Genomic DNA, 17,244 nt, shown 5'->3' with positions numbered 1-17,244 from the left:
TCACTTTACCTGCCACACACACACATACCTGAGCTCGTTTAACAGGAGATATTTGAAGGAAACAGTACATATTTCACAATTCTACCATGGATTAAATATTCTCTTTCACAGAAGCATCCACAGTTCTTTTCTAGCTGTTCTCTCTTACAATTCCCACACTTTAGAAAGTTTTCAGTATTAAGGTAATGCAAGAATATTATCATATTGTGTATATATCTTATTAAACCATATTATCTTTTCATTTTCTTGAAAGGGAAAACAAAACAGCCTGCTTTTTAGGGAGAGTTGCCAATGCCAATGTAAAAACTGAAGATTTTGAAGAGAAGGTTTGTTTCAATCAGTAGGAAAGTGACATAGCTAAGTTCAGAAGCTCTACAATAGCAAAAATAACACAAAATATCACATACACAAAAGAGACTCCTCCCATGAAGAAGGAAATCTGATATATGAGTGAAATTCAGCCAACACATTTGATTATATGATAAATAGAGGTAAATGTTTCACATTTCAAACATATCAGGTAGAAAAAAGCATGAAATTTTAACTTCTGTTATATCTTTCATTTTGCATACTCAAAAGGCATAGTGAGACTTGTGAGAGAAACAGTATGTTATTTTCTCCAACTACCACCTCTAAATCTATGCATGCATATATGGGGCTGCAGAATAAATTCAAACAAACATAGTCATCTTTCCTCAAGCTGTTTGCAATAACCTTCCAAAGTGGAGCTTTCAAGTAAAGAATTATTTTGTCTATTTTTCAGGAAAGACAAAAATCAAGGCAGAATTCAAGGATTAATAACTAATGTTACTTAATGAAGTCTCAGAACACTTTTACAGTGAGGCAAGTGCTAAACTTTCAAGTTGAAAAATTCAGAGATAAGGTGTAATTTCAAATATCAGCTGCAGTACTCTTGTCTGAACTATTGAAAATCATGATGAAATATTTTCCCTAACAAACGGTAATGTATTTAACACAACCAAGTTCAGTAAAGACTCCGAGTTTCTCTAGACAAGGGTACCCTATCAGATTCAATTCCCCCAGAAAACCAGTAAGAGAATGACTATTCAACTCTGTTTCATGAAATATTTTTATTACATGATCATCCTCTGTCCTAAAGTTACATGCACAGGTCTTAAGAACATTTAAGGCAAAAAACTAAAAAAGAAAAGATGGTCATTAATGATTAATATGTCATACCAGTTATTTTTTCCTTCATGAAGAAGACACCTAACTCTCAATAATAATTTGTTAATGCTTCCACCAGCACAAAGTATGTTATCTCATTCAAATTAAAGCACCGTATCATCTGAAAAGCTGCCTAGTCCAGATCTCTTTAAAGATGGAATGCATGACAGATTACTTACTGCTTTATTTTTCTTTTCTTGACAAGAGATATAAGAATAACCTAAAACCCCTTAAAGTGACCGGTATCAAATGGAAGAATTCTGGATTCTAACTGTATTAAACACAATTAAGACTCAGCTTCATGGAACAAATGCAAATGATCATCTCAAACTAATTAAAGTTTCAAGTATTTCCTGTCTGAAAATTGTAATGAGTTGCAAAAACTAACAATTGTCAGCAGATGCTTTTATTACCCTGAGCAGTGATGCCAAAATAACGTGTAAAGATCTAGAATGCTATCCCTGCTGATAACCTTGCCTTTTTGGCACAAGAGCTTATTTCTACATTAAAGCTCATCTGTCGGTGTAGGAGACATATCTTTTTCTCCTAGCACATGGGGGGTGGGAGGATAGAAGCATGTGAATTTATTTAGGCCAGGTGACTGGGATTGCAGCCTTCAAGTTTCAGAGGATGAATAAAATACTTTTATTCCCCTGAAGCCAAAAGACTTTGGAACTCTTCCTAGATGTTGCAAGATGATTATGAAACTGGCTACTTTCCCAGTCAAATGGCCTAGAAAAATCCCTACCTCTAAAGTTTCTGCTTGCTCCCAGGTAGATCAACCTGCCAATCCTGACCTTCTATCAGCCGGAAAAAAAGCTGACTATAACAGAAGCTACAATGCTTCTTATCCCACAGGCAATATATCATCTGAAAGGGAAAGTGAAAACAGGAAGCAAGAGAAGTTAAGAGAGGTTACTCCCATTGGGCTCACTCCCATTTTTTCCCTATACATATGATATATACAAGGATTGTAAAATAACAAGTAAAACTGTCAACATATATGCCAATAACAAACTGACATTGCATGTGCCTTCTTTTAGAGGTTATAATATATTTGCATCCTCTGGAAAAGTCACAGAATCACCAGAATTGGGAGAGACCTTTAAAGGTCATAGAATGGTTTGAGTTGGAAGGGACATTTAAGACCTCCCACTAGACCAGGTTGCTCAAAGCCCCATCCAGCCTGGCCTTGAATGCTACCCGGGAGGGGACATCCACTCTGGATAACCTATTCCAGAATCTCACCACCCTCACAGTAAAGAACTTCTTCCTAGTATCTTGTCTAAATCTACCCTCTTCCAGTACAAAATCATTTCCCCTTTTTCTGTTGCTATATGCCCTTATAAAAAACCTCTATCCAGCTTCCCTGTAGGCTCTGTTTAGGTACTGGAAGGTCATCTAGTTCATCTCCCCTACAACGAACAGGGACACCTACATCTAGACCAGGCTGCCCAGAGTACCATCCAGCCTGACCTTGAATGTCTCCAAGGACAGGGCATCCACTACATCTCTGAGCAATCCATTCCAGTGTCTCACCACAGTTATTTAAAAAAAAAAATAATCTTTTTTCTTATTTCCAATAAAAGTCTCCCCTCTTTTAATTTGAAACCACATCCTATCACAACAGACCCTGATAAAGATTCCATCCCCTTCCTTCCTACAGTTCCCCTGTAGCTATTGAAAGGCCACTATCACAACCTTCTCTTCTGCAGGCTGAACCGCCCAAGCTCTCTCAGCCTGCCCTTGTAGGGGAGGCATTCTATCACTTCAGTCATTTTTGTGGCCCTCCTCCAGACATACTCCAACAGGTCTACATCTCTTCTGTGCTGAGGACTCCGTGTCTGGATGCAGTACTCCAGGTGAGGCCTCACCAGAACAGAGTAGAGGGGCAGAATCACCTTTCCCAACTGAAAAGATGGCCACGCTTCTTTCAGTGCAGCTCAGGATATGGTTGGGTTTCTGGACTGTGAAGGCACACTGCTGGCTCACATCCAGCTTGCCATCCACCAGCAGGTTCATTTAGGCAGGGCTGTGCTCTATCCTCTAGTTCCCCAGGTTGTATTAATAGTGAGGGCTGCCTTGACCCAGGTGCAAGATCTTGTATTTTTCAAACCTCATGAGGTTCACTGCTCAAGCCTGTCTAGTCCTCCGTGGGTGGCATCCCATCTCAGGCATGCTGACTGCAACACACAGTTTACTGTCACCTACAATCTTGCTGAGGTAGTGTGCAATCCCACTGTCAATGTCATTGATGAATTTTCAGGGTTGGCTGGCCATTCTCGTTCTTCTTGTTTGGTTTGATTTATGTGGGTGGGGTTTTTTGGTTGGTCAACTGGGTTTCAATTTTTTTTCATTTACACCTAAATTAATTGGTTGTAACTTTAGCTGAGTTCCTTTTTTGCTGTTAAATAAAACTCATTTTCATGAATTCTTAACTATATTAACACTGCAATCACAAAAAATAACATTCAAATAAAACAAACATCTTGATACCGAAGTTATTAATGAAATAAACAGAATATAAAACTCTTATTTTGAAGTGAAATATATTTTAAAGAAACACTTACAATCTTTCAAGAAGGTTTAATCCAGAGAAGGAACAATTCTTCAGCTCTGTTATTTTATTGTTGCTCAGAATCCTGGAAATAAGAACAGAAAAGAACACTATTACAAATTGAATAACAAAATTATTTGCTATATTATTTGCTAAATAAGCTGAGCAGTCCTTCTATGCATTACTTCTTGCTCTTTGAAGGACCGCATGTAACTGCAAGTTTCTTCTTCCATACAGTACCCTGTTTCAAACAGCAGTCATCTGCAAATGCAAATATCCTCAAGATATGAAATCTCATGGATGCTTCCTTACTTCGAAGGTTGCGCTTTCTACTTCTGTCACATTTTTTCCTATTTTCCTTCTGAAACAATTCTTGAATACCATTCTGGCATCCAAAACATTCCTTAGCAAAGGGTTTCACAACACAAAACATTAACAAAGAACACCTCATTTCCTTTGCTTTCATCGTGGCTCCTACCAGCTTCCTTCAATGCTATAAGGGAGAAGCACTAAAGCAAGCAGTGATCAATCCATACCTATCCTCTCTTTGCCACACACAATTGTGTATAGTCCCAGACTGCCTTTTGCCAGATGGGAAGATGCATATTTTCCTTAATTACTTCTCACACAAGAGTCATTTAGTACTTTCTTACTAGTTTCTGAGCTTTTTCCAGTTTTATTAATTCAATTAACTCAAAATTTGAGACAAGACTACAAAAACTGAAATAGCTCAAGGCTTGGAAAAGTTACAAACCTACATAGTGATGTAACAGTATTTTATTTTGTTCCCTTTTGTTTTCCCAACAATTCTTAACATCTGGTCTGCCTTCACCACTGGTACTGAAAACTGAAGTACGCTCGTCAGCCCAGTGCCTGCCAGCTCACATAACAATAACCAATATTGTTACCAATAATTTTTTTTTACTTCCCTAGTGTTCTGCTTCTGCCATTTTGCTGCCCAGTTATTGGGTTCATAAACTTCTGAAATTCATTGATTTATCCTCATCCTTATTAAGTAACTGAAATTGTCACCTCAAAAACCCTCTTCCACAGGTCACTAACAAATATATTATACATTTGAGATCTGAAACACTCAATTCCATTGAGAACACTGACCATTTACTTCCACTTTTGCTCTCATCTTTCAGCAATTTAGCTATTGATACAATGTTTTCTCATTTTGTGCTGACATTTTTTTTTCAAAAGCCTTTGGCAAGGGACTGCAAGATGCCTTTTAGAAAATGTCCTATGTCTCACTCCATCAACTGGATCATCTTTGTCAATATTTTGCTGATTGTGAAGAACTTCCCACAACAGGATATATAGGTTCATTCTAAGTGCGACTTCAGTCATCCATCATTTGACTCTCCATCCCCGAGTTCTTCTAAAAGCTCTCCAGCGAACACCGTCTCATCCTGTAAAATTTATTCACTCTGTCAATCTCTTCCATAACTTCAGCTACAGTCACTTCAGTTTCTGACAGATCCTCTATCAAATACGTCCTGCAGATCCAGCAAGTCTGTTCTCTTCTTCACCAGCACCAATTATATCCTCAGGCTGGATCACACTGCTTCAGCACTAACAACTGCCACTAGGAGATTTTCTCCACTCTGCTACATCTTTCAGATCTCCTACACTGTAGCAATAAAAACAAACACACCTTTCCTCCAACGCATAAAATTCATTATCTGATGACAAGGTTTAGTACTTCTAAACACATCAAGAAGATGATGAAACTAAAATACAGGGATACCTTCTATGAAAACAGCATCATTTTGACACAGCCATATATTACACTGAAAAATCTGGAGAAGAAAACTACTTTAAGACTGCCACAAGCATCTACGGTTTCAACAAACAGTGTAGGCAGCTTTTTTGTCTCAAAGCTTTGGCTTTGAGTCAGTGTCTCTTAATCACACACGTGTACAGGGTCTAGACAGCTGAACAATTTTTGTGAAATTCTGTAGGAATCTTTCATTCTGACAGGCAGGAGGTTTGAAAATTCTTGAAGTTAAAACTGAATCAGTCAACCAAGGTAACAGTCCTGATGGTGAAAGGAGATCCTATCTTTTCTCCTATGCCAGTTACACCACGTATTTCTGCAGCTGATCTCTAGTCATCTCTGGTGCCCAATGCTCCATAAGCAATGCTAAGCTGCAGAAACACCCAAGCATCTTTCAAGACACTAATGTACACATCTACTACATAAGCATGATCGTCACAGCATTCCAAACAGCCAGTCCTGGATGAAAACTGATCACAGCACTGAATGGAAAGGTAAAAGAGCAAGAAAAATGCTTATTTTTAAAAATATACAAAAAAATTTGCTATTATACAAAATAATTTGCCTATATCGCCTGTAGCTTGACACTCTGGTGGATGTTAAAAAGAAAAATTAGCTAAAATTGCCCCTCGTCTGTTTCCGTGATAACCTAAATGACTCAACAAATAACATATATACACACACACTCTGTAAGTTTCAAAGACAGACGTACAAGTTGAAAACTCATGGGTGATCTCACTGCATCAGGGAAGATCCAAAACAGAGAAGAATCAAAATATATATTTCTGAGACTGAAGTTTGGCAAGGCAGAATGCTGATTTTTTAGTAGTAGAAGCAAGAGAAAATTAAATAAATAAACAAAATCTTTGGCACAGAATGCCTGAAATACTATTAATACTGAACTGAAGTGTTAAAATTAGTACACCTTGAAGTCTTGAAGCTATTTTTACTTTTACTCTGAGAGAGGTTTCAACCTAGGCAGAAAGAAGAAATAGCAGGAAGGTACAGGATTTATTTTGCAGTCTAAACCAATCTGAACTAAGTACACATTTATTTCTGCATCTTTCCTGGTTCCAGAAACATACACAGAAAGGAATAAAATGAATAAAAAGAAATAAATGAAGGAGCTTATGAAAAAATTTCATTATTACTTAAAGCAAACAGAATATAAGGCATAACAGCAGCAGCAAAACAAAACAAAAAAACCACCAAAGCCACAAATCCAATTTAGGTCTATGGTTAAAAAGAAAAAAAAAAAAACCATGAGACTTAGAAAATACCTCAGTCTACACAAGCAAGCACACTACAGTCTTTGGTGGCACAAAAATCTTTTGTATTTTAGTTGTAATTGACTTTGTTTCATAACGTAATGAATTTGTACTTTTTCCAGAAAAATAAACAAGCAGCTATTTAAGATGGAACAGAAACCACTTCAAAAGTAGAAGCAACTGAGTGAACTAAATTTGTACTAAATAAAAAGTACAATTCTGTTAAAAAAAATCAGTTTTCTGACATGGCCTATAAATAATAGGCCTAAAGTAGAAGCCTTTAAATATCTGAGCACTAGGTATATTTGTCTCTGGAGTGTGATGTACAAATTATAGTCAGCCTGATTTAGTATTTTCTGTGGAAGCTGTTAGTTGCTCAACCATAAAGGTTTAGTACAATAAATGATAGATTTTACAACACTCCATATAACCTAAGACATTTCATCATACTTAATGCTGTAAGTGTAATCTTTAAAAAGTGCAGTTTAAAACTTGCTATTAATATACTTAGTCTATACATTATTAGAAGTGTTTAGGGATATGGCATAACACAACAAAACACCATAAAGCACTCACTTCGAAGTAGACATTTTATATCCACTTCTACAATTCTTGTGCATTAATATACAGTAAAATGATGGACTATTATGTACCACTTAGATACAGACAATTATTTGTGATCAATAATAACTTCAAGTTATCAGTTTAAGAACATAATTCTTCCTAAGAGGGAAGTGATTCAGAAAATACCTGAACTTTTCCATCATTAAGAAGTTTAAAGGGAAAAATCATAGAGAAATCTCACTCATTCTCATCTTGTTCAATTCTTCTGTAAGAAGTGACCCAACAGAAATGATGCACCTGGATGATTTTTGAAGATGTTCCCATAGCCAAGCATCACCAATGCACTGTATGCCTCATAAGCTACAGATCAGATATTGGCTGTACTCGTGGTTTTGGGTTTTTTTGTTGTTTGTTTGTTTTTTTTTGTTGTTGTTGTTTTTTTTTAATATCGAGAAAACCTGCTTGAATCAAACGTGTTTTGCTTGTCCACTACCCATCCCCTGTGTAAGAATACAAACTGGGATGTGGAACTACCACATACAAATATACTACAGCATTAACAGGAAAAGGCAGCTGAAAAGCAGGTTCTGGACAATGTCTCAAAGCCATCTTCAAATATTTCCCTTTTCCTTGGAATGGAATTGCTGTAAAGAGGTAACCTGAAACAACACAGTAACAATCCTCTTCCCATAGGAAATAAAACAGAAAGACTACCCCAACTTCTCACTCATCCGATAAACAGTGCTGAAGTTTTCCTTCATCAATTATAGCCTGGTTTGGAAAGCCTTGCTTTCACTTTACTCCAGAGCTTAGTAAAACTCTGCAAAGAAACTCACCTCTGACTCATTAATTGGCAAGATCTTTGGCAACAGATGCCCAACTGCTACAATGCAAAACACTTAGATCACTTACAAGCAGATCAAGTTGCTGCCATCAGCCTTTTCTTTATGATAGTGCAGTAAAAGGGGGAGATAAATAAATAAAAATCAAGGCTTGTTTTGTCTTTACCTTTAGAATGAGGTAATAAACACTGTGCACAAAAAGTTTTGTCTTAATAAAACTACTACTACTAAGCCAGGAATCAGCTAGTCAGGAATACATCTCCAAATTCCACAAGTGAATCCTTTCATAGTACGCTACTGAAATACACAAATCCATTAACATGACAAAACAGCCAAAATGGGCTCCAAGAAGTACAAAGAATGGGAGATGGTGTAACTTTAAGCTGAATGTTGAAGTAGCTTTCAGAACACAATTTAAGAGACTCAAACTGAGAGCCAGGAAGCAGACAATAGATCATTTCATGGTGATAGTTGGATACTCTAAGGACTGGGAAAGTGGCCACCAGCAAAAATTAGGCTAAAATAACCATCTGTACCATCCTTCCTGTTGAAAGCAGTGAACATGCAAAAACAAACATTTTTCAAAGTTTATCTTGTAGAAGCTGTGGTTTAGCAAAGACATAAAAACAATATTTTTCAAGAGTTAGTAGTTTGCCTTCTAGAGAGTTACTGGTGTCAAAAGCAAAGCAGCATCAAGTAATGCACTGTGCACATCATGAACAGTACTTGCTTAAAAGTAAACCCTGGAATGAAAACAATCTACAAGCTATTACACAGAAAAATCTTTTCAAAGCCCCTACTAAAGGAGAACAAAACCAACACAATTAGGGAAGCATTTCCAAAACAGAAGTTCACAACAGATAAAGAATCTTCTGTGCTATGTTATCACTATGCACATTAGGTAATATTAAAGATTATGAACTAAAACACAAAGAAGTAATGAAGTTACCAAATTAAATCTGTGTCTATTTATATATTTTCATTTTTTAACTGGAAATGTATTAACTTCATACGAAGTAATGACTAACCTTTATTTTTCCCGCATAATCCCAGCGTCTTTAATTTATAAAGATAACGATGCAGGTTCTGTATGCTGCTATTCAACATGTGCCTACATGCTTTATTCATTACATTTAAGGACAGAAATCTAGATTTCTAGTGAAATATAGTGCACATCACTAGAATAGGTAACAAAAATAAAACCACACACTACATGAAAACCATCTTGGAAAAAAAAAAAACAAAGGCAACAACGAATCACAATGCTGCTGAAAAAGACAGTACCAAAGCAAGAAATTATAAGCTTCACAACCAAATCTTACTTTCTAGTAGTCAGCCTAGGCTGGAAAGCCTACCTAGGATAGAAAACCAGGAGTAAAAGCAGCATCCAGCCTTTTCCCACACTGGGATGCTGGTCCTAAAACTAACCAAAAGCACTGGCAATCTAACCCCTGTGTGCCCATGACATCCTCAGAGACTTCTTCCAAGTTCTCTTCCAATCCCTCTGTATCTGTAGCATCTGCATCAGTTTGATGATTGAGTTCTGCTGCAAACCTCCTGCCTTACTCCCCTTCCTTCTGTTCCTTCCTGGCTTTCTCTTGTCCAACAGATGCACATTTTTTTAGGACACTCCTTCTCATTTCAGTGCAAGCTTAGCCTACTCCTCCAACACCCAAATACATATGAAGCAAAATAGCTCACCTTACAGGGGACATGGCACATGCAAGTCTAGCCAGACCCTCTTAACTTAAGCTGCTACAGCCAGTACATTCTCTAAGTCCTATCACAGAAATATTAATTATAGCATACGCCGTCAAACCCAGTCTCATGTGTTTACATTTCCAGTGAGTACATTACCCGATAAGAAAGTACTTTGTCTAGACATGATTTGTCTAGACATGTTTGCAGGTACCTCCTGTCAACTGTTAAGACGCAGACACATTTTGGAGAAGAATTTATCTCCTAGCCCTATAGAACTTAACAGGTTTGGAACAGTTTAGCTCCTCGGATTGATTGCATGTGGAGCCATACAGAGAAGGAAGAGCAAGCCACCCACAGAGCCAGAGCCTGGAGGTAAAGGTGCGTGCCCAGCAGACCTGCTTGGGCAGCAGCGCTTCAGTCAGCTAACATGGATATCACTTTCTGCTGTCAGCGGTGAGACTTTACTTCCCCGTTCCTTGCTCCAAACCACCGCTGTGTCAGAAGCAGTAAGAGCAAGAGGCACAGAGCTGTAACACATCTACTCACTGCCAACCACAGAAATGGGCAGATTTAACAAGACCATCATCGCTGTTGCGAGGGTTCTTTTTGAGGGCTGCTGTTGCCCTGAAACATGACTTTGAGGCAGTAGATAGTGCTAAGAGATTTCTGAAATCATCCTGCCAGAAAGACGAGCACAACTTATGAGCAAATTCTGCCAACTGCTAAGTTGCAGTGTTAAATCTGTTCTGTAGCAACATGGGTTAATTCATAATAAATAAGCTTTTTAATCTGTCAGAAAAGTCTTGTTCATCTCCTCAGATGGCAATACCACAACGCATGGACAAAACAGAAGAGTTTTCCAAGGTACTGTTGGATGATCCGTTTCTTCGTGGCAACCAGTTCCGAATTCTACAAAGATTTTCTGGGTAGCGATTCTATTTCTAAGGACTCTTGCTCATCTCTCACTAATCCAGTTGTACCCCCTTCAGCACCTTATTTACTCTACTTTCACTGCTTCCAGAGCCCTTCTGATCTCTCACCTCCATAACTAACAAGCACATGCAAAGAAGCTCCCCACTCCCTCACCCCTCCGCAGCTGCCTGCCATAGTTTCTGCTCAACCAACAGAGCTCTGGCATCCCAGACATGCAAGGGCAGCCTGGGTATCTGTGGGACTGCACTGCTTTGCATGCTGGACATGCTCGTGTCTTTGCTGAAGGAGGAGCAATGCACATAAACAGTAATGAATTGCCACTAAGTGCAGCAAGACATAGTAGTTTTCACTGCCAAACAGCCATACAGTGACATTTAAAGGTGAAAATAAAATTCTCACTTGTTTACTGTTAAAGAATTTAAGTATTTTACAACGTAAGATCTAAAAATTATTAATATGTCATCATAGAAAGGTAAGTATGCTTTAAGTATCTTCTCTGATGTTCTTAAAACAACTTACTGTTGTGAATGAGAAGAAAAGCTCAACTGGTTCTAATCTCCATGAGTTACTTGTACAAAGAAAGCACTTAAACAGTGTAGATTTAGAAATTATAGAGATTATAACAGTATGTAAAGACTAACTACTGAAGCAGTAATAATAAATCCATGAACCTGCAACATATGTGGCCCATGTTAAGTACCTATGGGACCCTTCACATTCTAAAAACAAACAAACAAAAAAAACAACTGATCTTGCATCTCCCAACTCATTTTAAATTACAAAAATAAGATCTAAAAAGTGAACAAACTGCAAGCAAAAACGAATGAGACATGCAGTTGTTCATTCCTCATTCATCAATGCAGCACAAAATCTACTCGTATTTCTTCAACTCTTAATTTAACTTTACATTTAAAAGTTCTACGATTCTGTATATTTGCAGAACAAAACCAGGCATACTAGATATGAACAAATGATCAAAAAAAGAAGAAAAAAGTGTTAGCACTGAAGTTGAAAATACCAATTCTTGAGGCTAAATAGTGAATGACATATTGAAATATATGTATAAAGGGCACTACATATATGGCTATCTTCTTGGGGAATAAAAGGTTTTGGACAATTCCATATAAATATCTTAGCTGCAAAAATTAAGAAATTCAATTCTGCCTCATTACAAAATTTTAAATTTGTTCTCGAGAATTTCGCAGAATTTACCTCTATCCTCTCTAGCAGTAATCAATACGTAGTTCCCATTCAAAATCTAAAAGCCTATCACATGCAACAATTGCCTACAGTTGTACCCATTATAAAAAGCCACATTTAACTTTGTCATGCATTGATTAGAAGTATAATAACCTTCTTGAAATGGACTTAACACAATTCAAATATTTATATGGAAAAATCTCAAGAAATATTAGTCTATATTGATGTCACCATTATTGCATGGAGGTTATTACCAATGACAATCACCATATATATGACAAATATATGAACACATGTATATAATAATCACCATATATTCACTATATACATTAAAGACTTTACTACAGTACTACAAGAAACAGCAGAACACTATACAAATTTGAGTGCCTCAGTGCACACTTAATAAATAAGAAAATGATCATAATTATTTAGGCAGAACAATATTACAAATTAGAAGAAAACACTGTTCAAGTTGTGAGCTAAGTTTTCTTGCAGTACTCAAATATACATGGGAGCATACATATTTATAAAAGAACACTGTACATACTCAATACTGTGTAATAACAACCCCACCCACAATGATGAATCAATGCTGAAATAGGATATAAAGTAAAACATTATGTGATTTTCAATGTGGAGTGCGATCTTCTCAACAAGGTAAAAAAAATGTACACAAGTGATAGGCATACACTGTGTAGATCTATAGTAGGCACATACTGTATAGATCAACAAGAATAAAAGCCTCACAGAAAATGAACCACCACCAACAGCTCTTGCAGGTTGGATGCCACCAGTAAACTGTGGCTGTGACAATTCTCTAGTACTGCACTGTCTCCGTATTGCCACGTATTCTTGAGAAACACATATTTTGCACAGTTCACGTATCCAACGACTGAAGAAAATTTTAAGATAAGTTTTAATGGGAGTTATTAGCCTTTTGTGTCTTCAAAAAAATGTTATCACTGTTGAAGTTATTAGTATAGAGCACTTACAACAGTCTCAGATAGACTACATTAACAAAAAGGGATTAGCTGTCAAGAGTACCATTCAAGTTAATAATGGAAATGTACTTTAAAAGAAAGAAGAGGGAAACCTCCACTGAATACATTTACATTTATGCCAGTTTTTCCTGTTTGACAACTTTTTTTTTTGTAAAGGACACTTTCTCTAACACATAATAAAAGCTCTAAAAAGGAAAACAAATTAATCAAAATAGTTTAGCAAAAAATAGATGATGCCTTAAAAAAGGAAGAATATTAATAACCATAAATATAAGTCACTCTATGATAACAATATGCTTTATTTTTAAAACTTGAAGATCCATTTACCGCAAGTAGGAAAAATTACTCATGTAACTACACACAGTTACTGTAATTACAGTGCAATCACATGCTGTGATAGGAGTGATTCCTTGTGATATGAGTGATCTTTTGCTATGAAAAACTGGGAGTTTAGGAATTCAAGTTAAAAAAAAAAAAAGGAGAAGCTTTGAAGGTACTTGGAAGGCCAAATAAATATGCCCTTGAGTTGCTTAATGGATGTAGTTTGATATTCTTATATGTGGGAAGTGGGCAAAAAAAACGTGATATTTTTACATGGTTCTCAATAGCAATCCAGTTAACTCTATCTTTGAACAGTTCTGAACACAAATCCAGGTTATGGCTTGTAAATGCTTGTAAATGCTAACTTGCAAGTGCAAACACTGATATTCATATGTTCCTTTCAGAGCATCTGGCTAAGCAAAGCTGTTTGCAAGTCAGTAAAGCTTCTGTTTCAAAAACATTGTTCTTCACTGACTATACATGCATTTCCTCCATTCATTTACATTCCTATAGGATAACTTTTATGTAAATCAGTGACCAAAATTCTCAACAAGGATTTTAACTTCATTGGCTTGTCTTCAGCAGGACAGCACTTTGTTCAACAGAAAAAGTTGTGAAATCATCAGTTGAGCTTGCATCAAAGAAACAACAGCAATGGTAATCTTATCTCAAACTTCTACTGCACGAGGTATAGCATGCTCCTGCTCCTTAAACGTGAATCATTGCAGTGACTTCACTATCTACTGAAATATAGTAGACAAAGAATGAAGTTACATTCACCCAGTTATATTATCTTCACACCAAAAGCATCTCATCTGGCCGGTTAAACTACAAAGGTCAAAGCAATGTGGGATGTTCATGTAGGTACACCCTTCATTTGCATCCCAATCACTTTTTATTATAGAAGGCTAAGAGTCCCTTCCTTGGCCATAACTAAAGGTCAAATTTCAAGGTGAATGTGAGTAACTGCTTAGCAAAGCACTAGCTAATTCTAATTAGACTCTAAAGGAATCTCAATTTGCAGTCCTAAATCCTAAACATTCCTTATTCTCCTGTACACATCCCTCTATACTTTAAAGCACTTATTTCAGTGTTTTCTTCTTCAACCACAAAACAACCTTACTTTAACCTTTATTAATTGAAATAGTTAGGGTTTTATTTTTTCTGAATTGTAACTACAGATTCTAAGTAATTGTAACCAGTAGTGACCTAAATTTCTAGGGCAATGAAAGGTTTTGTGGCAAACAAAAGCCAGCCATTTCCTAAATTGTGACCTTGCCAAACCTACCAAAGCCATTATTAACCACCAACTACAACAATGCGCAAGAACTGGGATGCAAACTTGTTTATCCTCATTTCCATTGATTTTCTTTTCCTCACTTTTTAGACAGTTTTATCCTCAAAAATATGTCAGAAGGAAAAATACAGAGGTGTAACTGCTAAATGCACAGCAGTTCATCTATTGGAAGTGCAGGAGTTTGAACAGTGATGAGAATGGAATCAAGATTCTCAAGAATAAACACTTGACTCCTTCCCAGCTCACTCCCAGAAAAACAAGACATTGTTTATATAAAACTACACAAATGTCCTCATATTTAAAATTGCTTTGCGCAAAATAAAAACCAACATAAAAGAAAATTAACTGAATTAAAACATAACTGATTTACACAACAGTGATCTATTTTCAGCTACTTATCTCTGCAGTGATCCACTAATCCAAAAAGCTATAATAGAAGTAAGACTTATCTTAATAGAAGAATCCCACAAGAATCAAGATTCAAGATAATTCAGGGCAGTTTAATCAGAAAACTTTCCACTACCCACCAACCACTGCAGTTCCAAGTATCAGCTTGGAGAAAAAAAAAAAAAAAGAAGTAATTTTGGAAAAAGATTAGATAACAATTAACTCAGCCACTATTAAACAACATTTTAGTGAAATTGCACATAATGGGACATGGCAACCCAACTCATAAATCACCAACGTTTTCTAACGAGGTTAACGCTGACTCGGTACAATGATCTCAGAGATATGGAAAGTTACACCTCAGAAATGAGGAAACCTGAAAGATTCCAAAACACAACCACTGCGTCCACTTACTTAGAAAAACCAGAAGCATCAGTTTAATAATCTTTGTCTAATATTTAAGTAAATTTCAAAGCGTGCATTCACATTGATTCTATCAACACTGTTATGATATTTACCAGAGAAAACAGCAAGAAACAATGTGTTTCCCAGTTAAGTCATTTAAAAAGTTAGGAGTACTGAAGGAAAAATCTGTTTCAGAAGTAGGAATGCACTTCAAAGGATGGCTAGAAATGAAAGCAACTAATTACTGTATGAAGATATGCTCTAGATAACGAAGGGGTATGAAGAATCAAAATGAAATGAATTCTGCCAAATTCTTCTGTCACTGCAATTATGAACAAAGGTCCATTCACAGCAAGGATGCTATATTTGATATTTGCTTGTCTTTCACAGTAATCACAGCTGTGACTCCAAGCTTTTTGAATCAAAAGACCCCCACTGTCAACTTCAGCGTATCACCCAGACTAACACATACTTTTATCTTTTTTTTGTGGATAATACTGTATTTTTAACAGCTTATCAGCTGCATAGCACTTACAGCTAACAAAGACCAAAATCAATTTGTTGATCAAAGAGCTGTCACCTTTCACTTTTTGCTTTCCTTTCTACTTCAGAAACTTCACACAGAAATATTTCTGGTCACTTCTCACAGGTCATTTAAATATATTCTGATCCCTTGCACACTGACAAGCTGAGGGAAACTACTTAGGACCTTTTTTTTTTTTTTTTTTTCGGTCTTCCCCTTTCCCACTGACTGGCCCTTATGACTAGGGTACACATCTCACTCTAACTTCTCAAAGAAGCCCCTCCATCAGGTTTAAGTGCTGTCAAAGTTCACAAAGGCAACAATCAAATTGTTATTCTCAGGACTAAAGTACATACATTTAGAGACATGGGTCTGTTAGAGCATGTCCAGAGGAGGGCCACAGAAATGATCCAAGGGATGGAACACCTCTCCTACGAGGACAGGCTGGGATAACTGAGGCCATTCAGCCTGGAGAAGACTCTCAAGTGACCTGACAGCAGCTTTTCAGTATCTAAAGGGAACCTTCAGGAAAGAAGGTTACAGACTCTTTAGCAGGGTCTGCGATGATAGCACAAAGGGAAATGGTTTCAAATGAAAAGAAATTTAGATTGAGTATAAAAAAAAAAAAATGTTGTTTACAATAAGGGTGGTGAGACAGTGCAACAGGCTGCCCAGAGATGTGGTGGATGCCCCATTCCTGGAGATATTCGTTCCAGCAAAATAAGCAAGCATATTAAGCCAGACCCTATGCTACAGTCACTTTTCATCAACTTGCTTGCACGCCACTCAATCACAATTGAGTCCTCCCAACAGAAGCACAGGCTCCCTAAAAAAAAAGAACACAGGTTTTTGGGCCACCGCTGATAAAATTCAGTTTTATTGCACAGCTTCAGAAAGTGTCTCAGGAAGAAAAGAAAAACAACTTGCAAACCCTTCCCGTGAAGAGTACGCATTACTTAGTTTGGAATAAGCTGCACATCCTGCTGGAAACTTGTTATTCAAATGGATGAGCTCGGATCAAGTCCACGTAGGAACAGCACGCCTGAACGTAACCCGAAGTTAGGACGGAGCTGTGAGCACGGGGACGGTGCACGGCGGGGCGGGACCACCTCGCGCAGCCCCCACCCGCACAGCGCTTCACGAACCTCTTTCCCCCCCACAACAAAATCACCACTCCCGGGTCCGTACTCACAGCGTGACCGTCCGGTTGGGCAGCGCCTCGGGAGGCAGGACGCGAGCGAGCTCCAGGTTGCTGCACACCACCTTTACCTCCA

At 37.3% G+C, this 17,244-nt stretch overlaps 1 protein-coding gene across 1 annotated transcript in view; it reads right to left on the bottom strand.

Moving 5' to 3' along the window:
- ADGRA3 (adhesion G protein-coupled receptor A3) overlaps positions 1 to 17,244 on the bottom strand; it is a 57,674-nt gene that overhangs the window by 39,053 nt on the left and 1,377 nt on the right. Inside the window, 2 exon segments of the mRNA XM_010710354.3 lie at positions 3,759 to 3,830; positions 17,163 to 17,239. Of these exon segments, the coding sequence (XP_010708656.1) occupies positions 3,759 to 3,830; positions 17,163 to 17,239 (149 nt within the window).

The sequence above is a fragment of the Meleagris gallopavo genome, chromosome 4, assembly GCF_000146605.3.
Source record: "Meleagris gallopavo isolate NT-WF06-2002-E0010 breed Aviagen turkey brand Nicholas breeding stock chromosome 4, Turkey_5.1, whole genome shotgun sequence".
Classification (NCBI taxonomy): domain Eukaryota; kingdom Metazoa; phylum Chordata; class Aves; order Galliformes; family Phasianidae; genus Meleagris; species Meleagris gallopavo.
The sequence above is the reverse complement of the archived record's forward strand: the minus strand, read 5'-3'. Positions and strand labels throughout refer to the sequence as shown.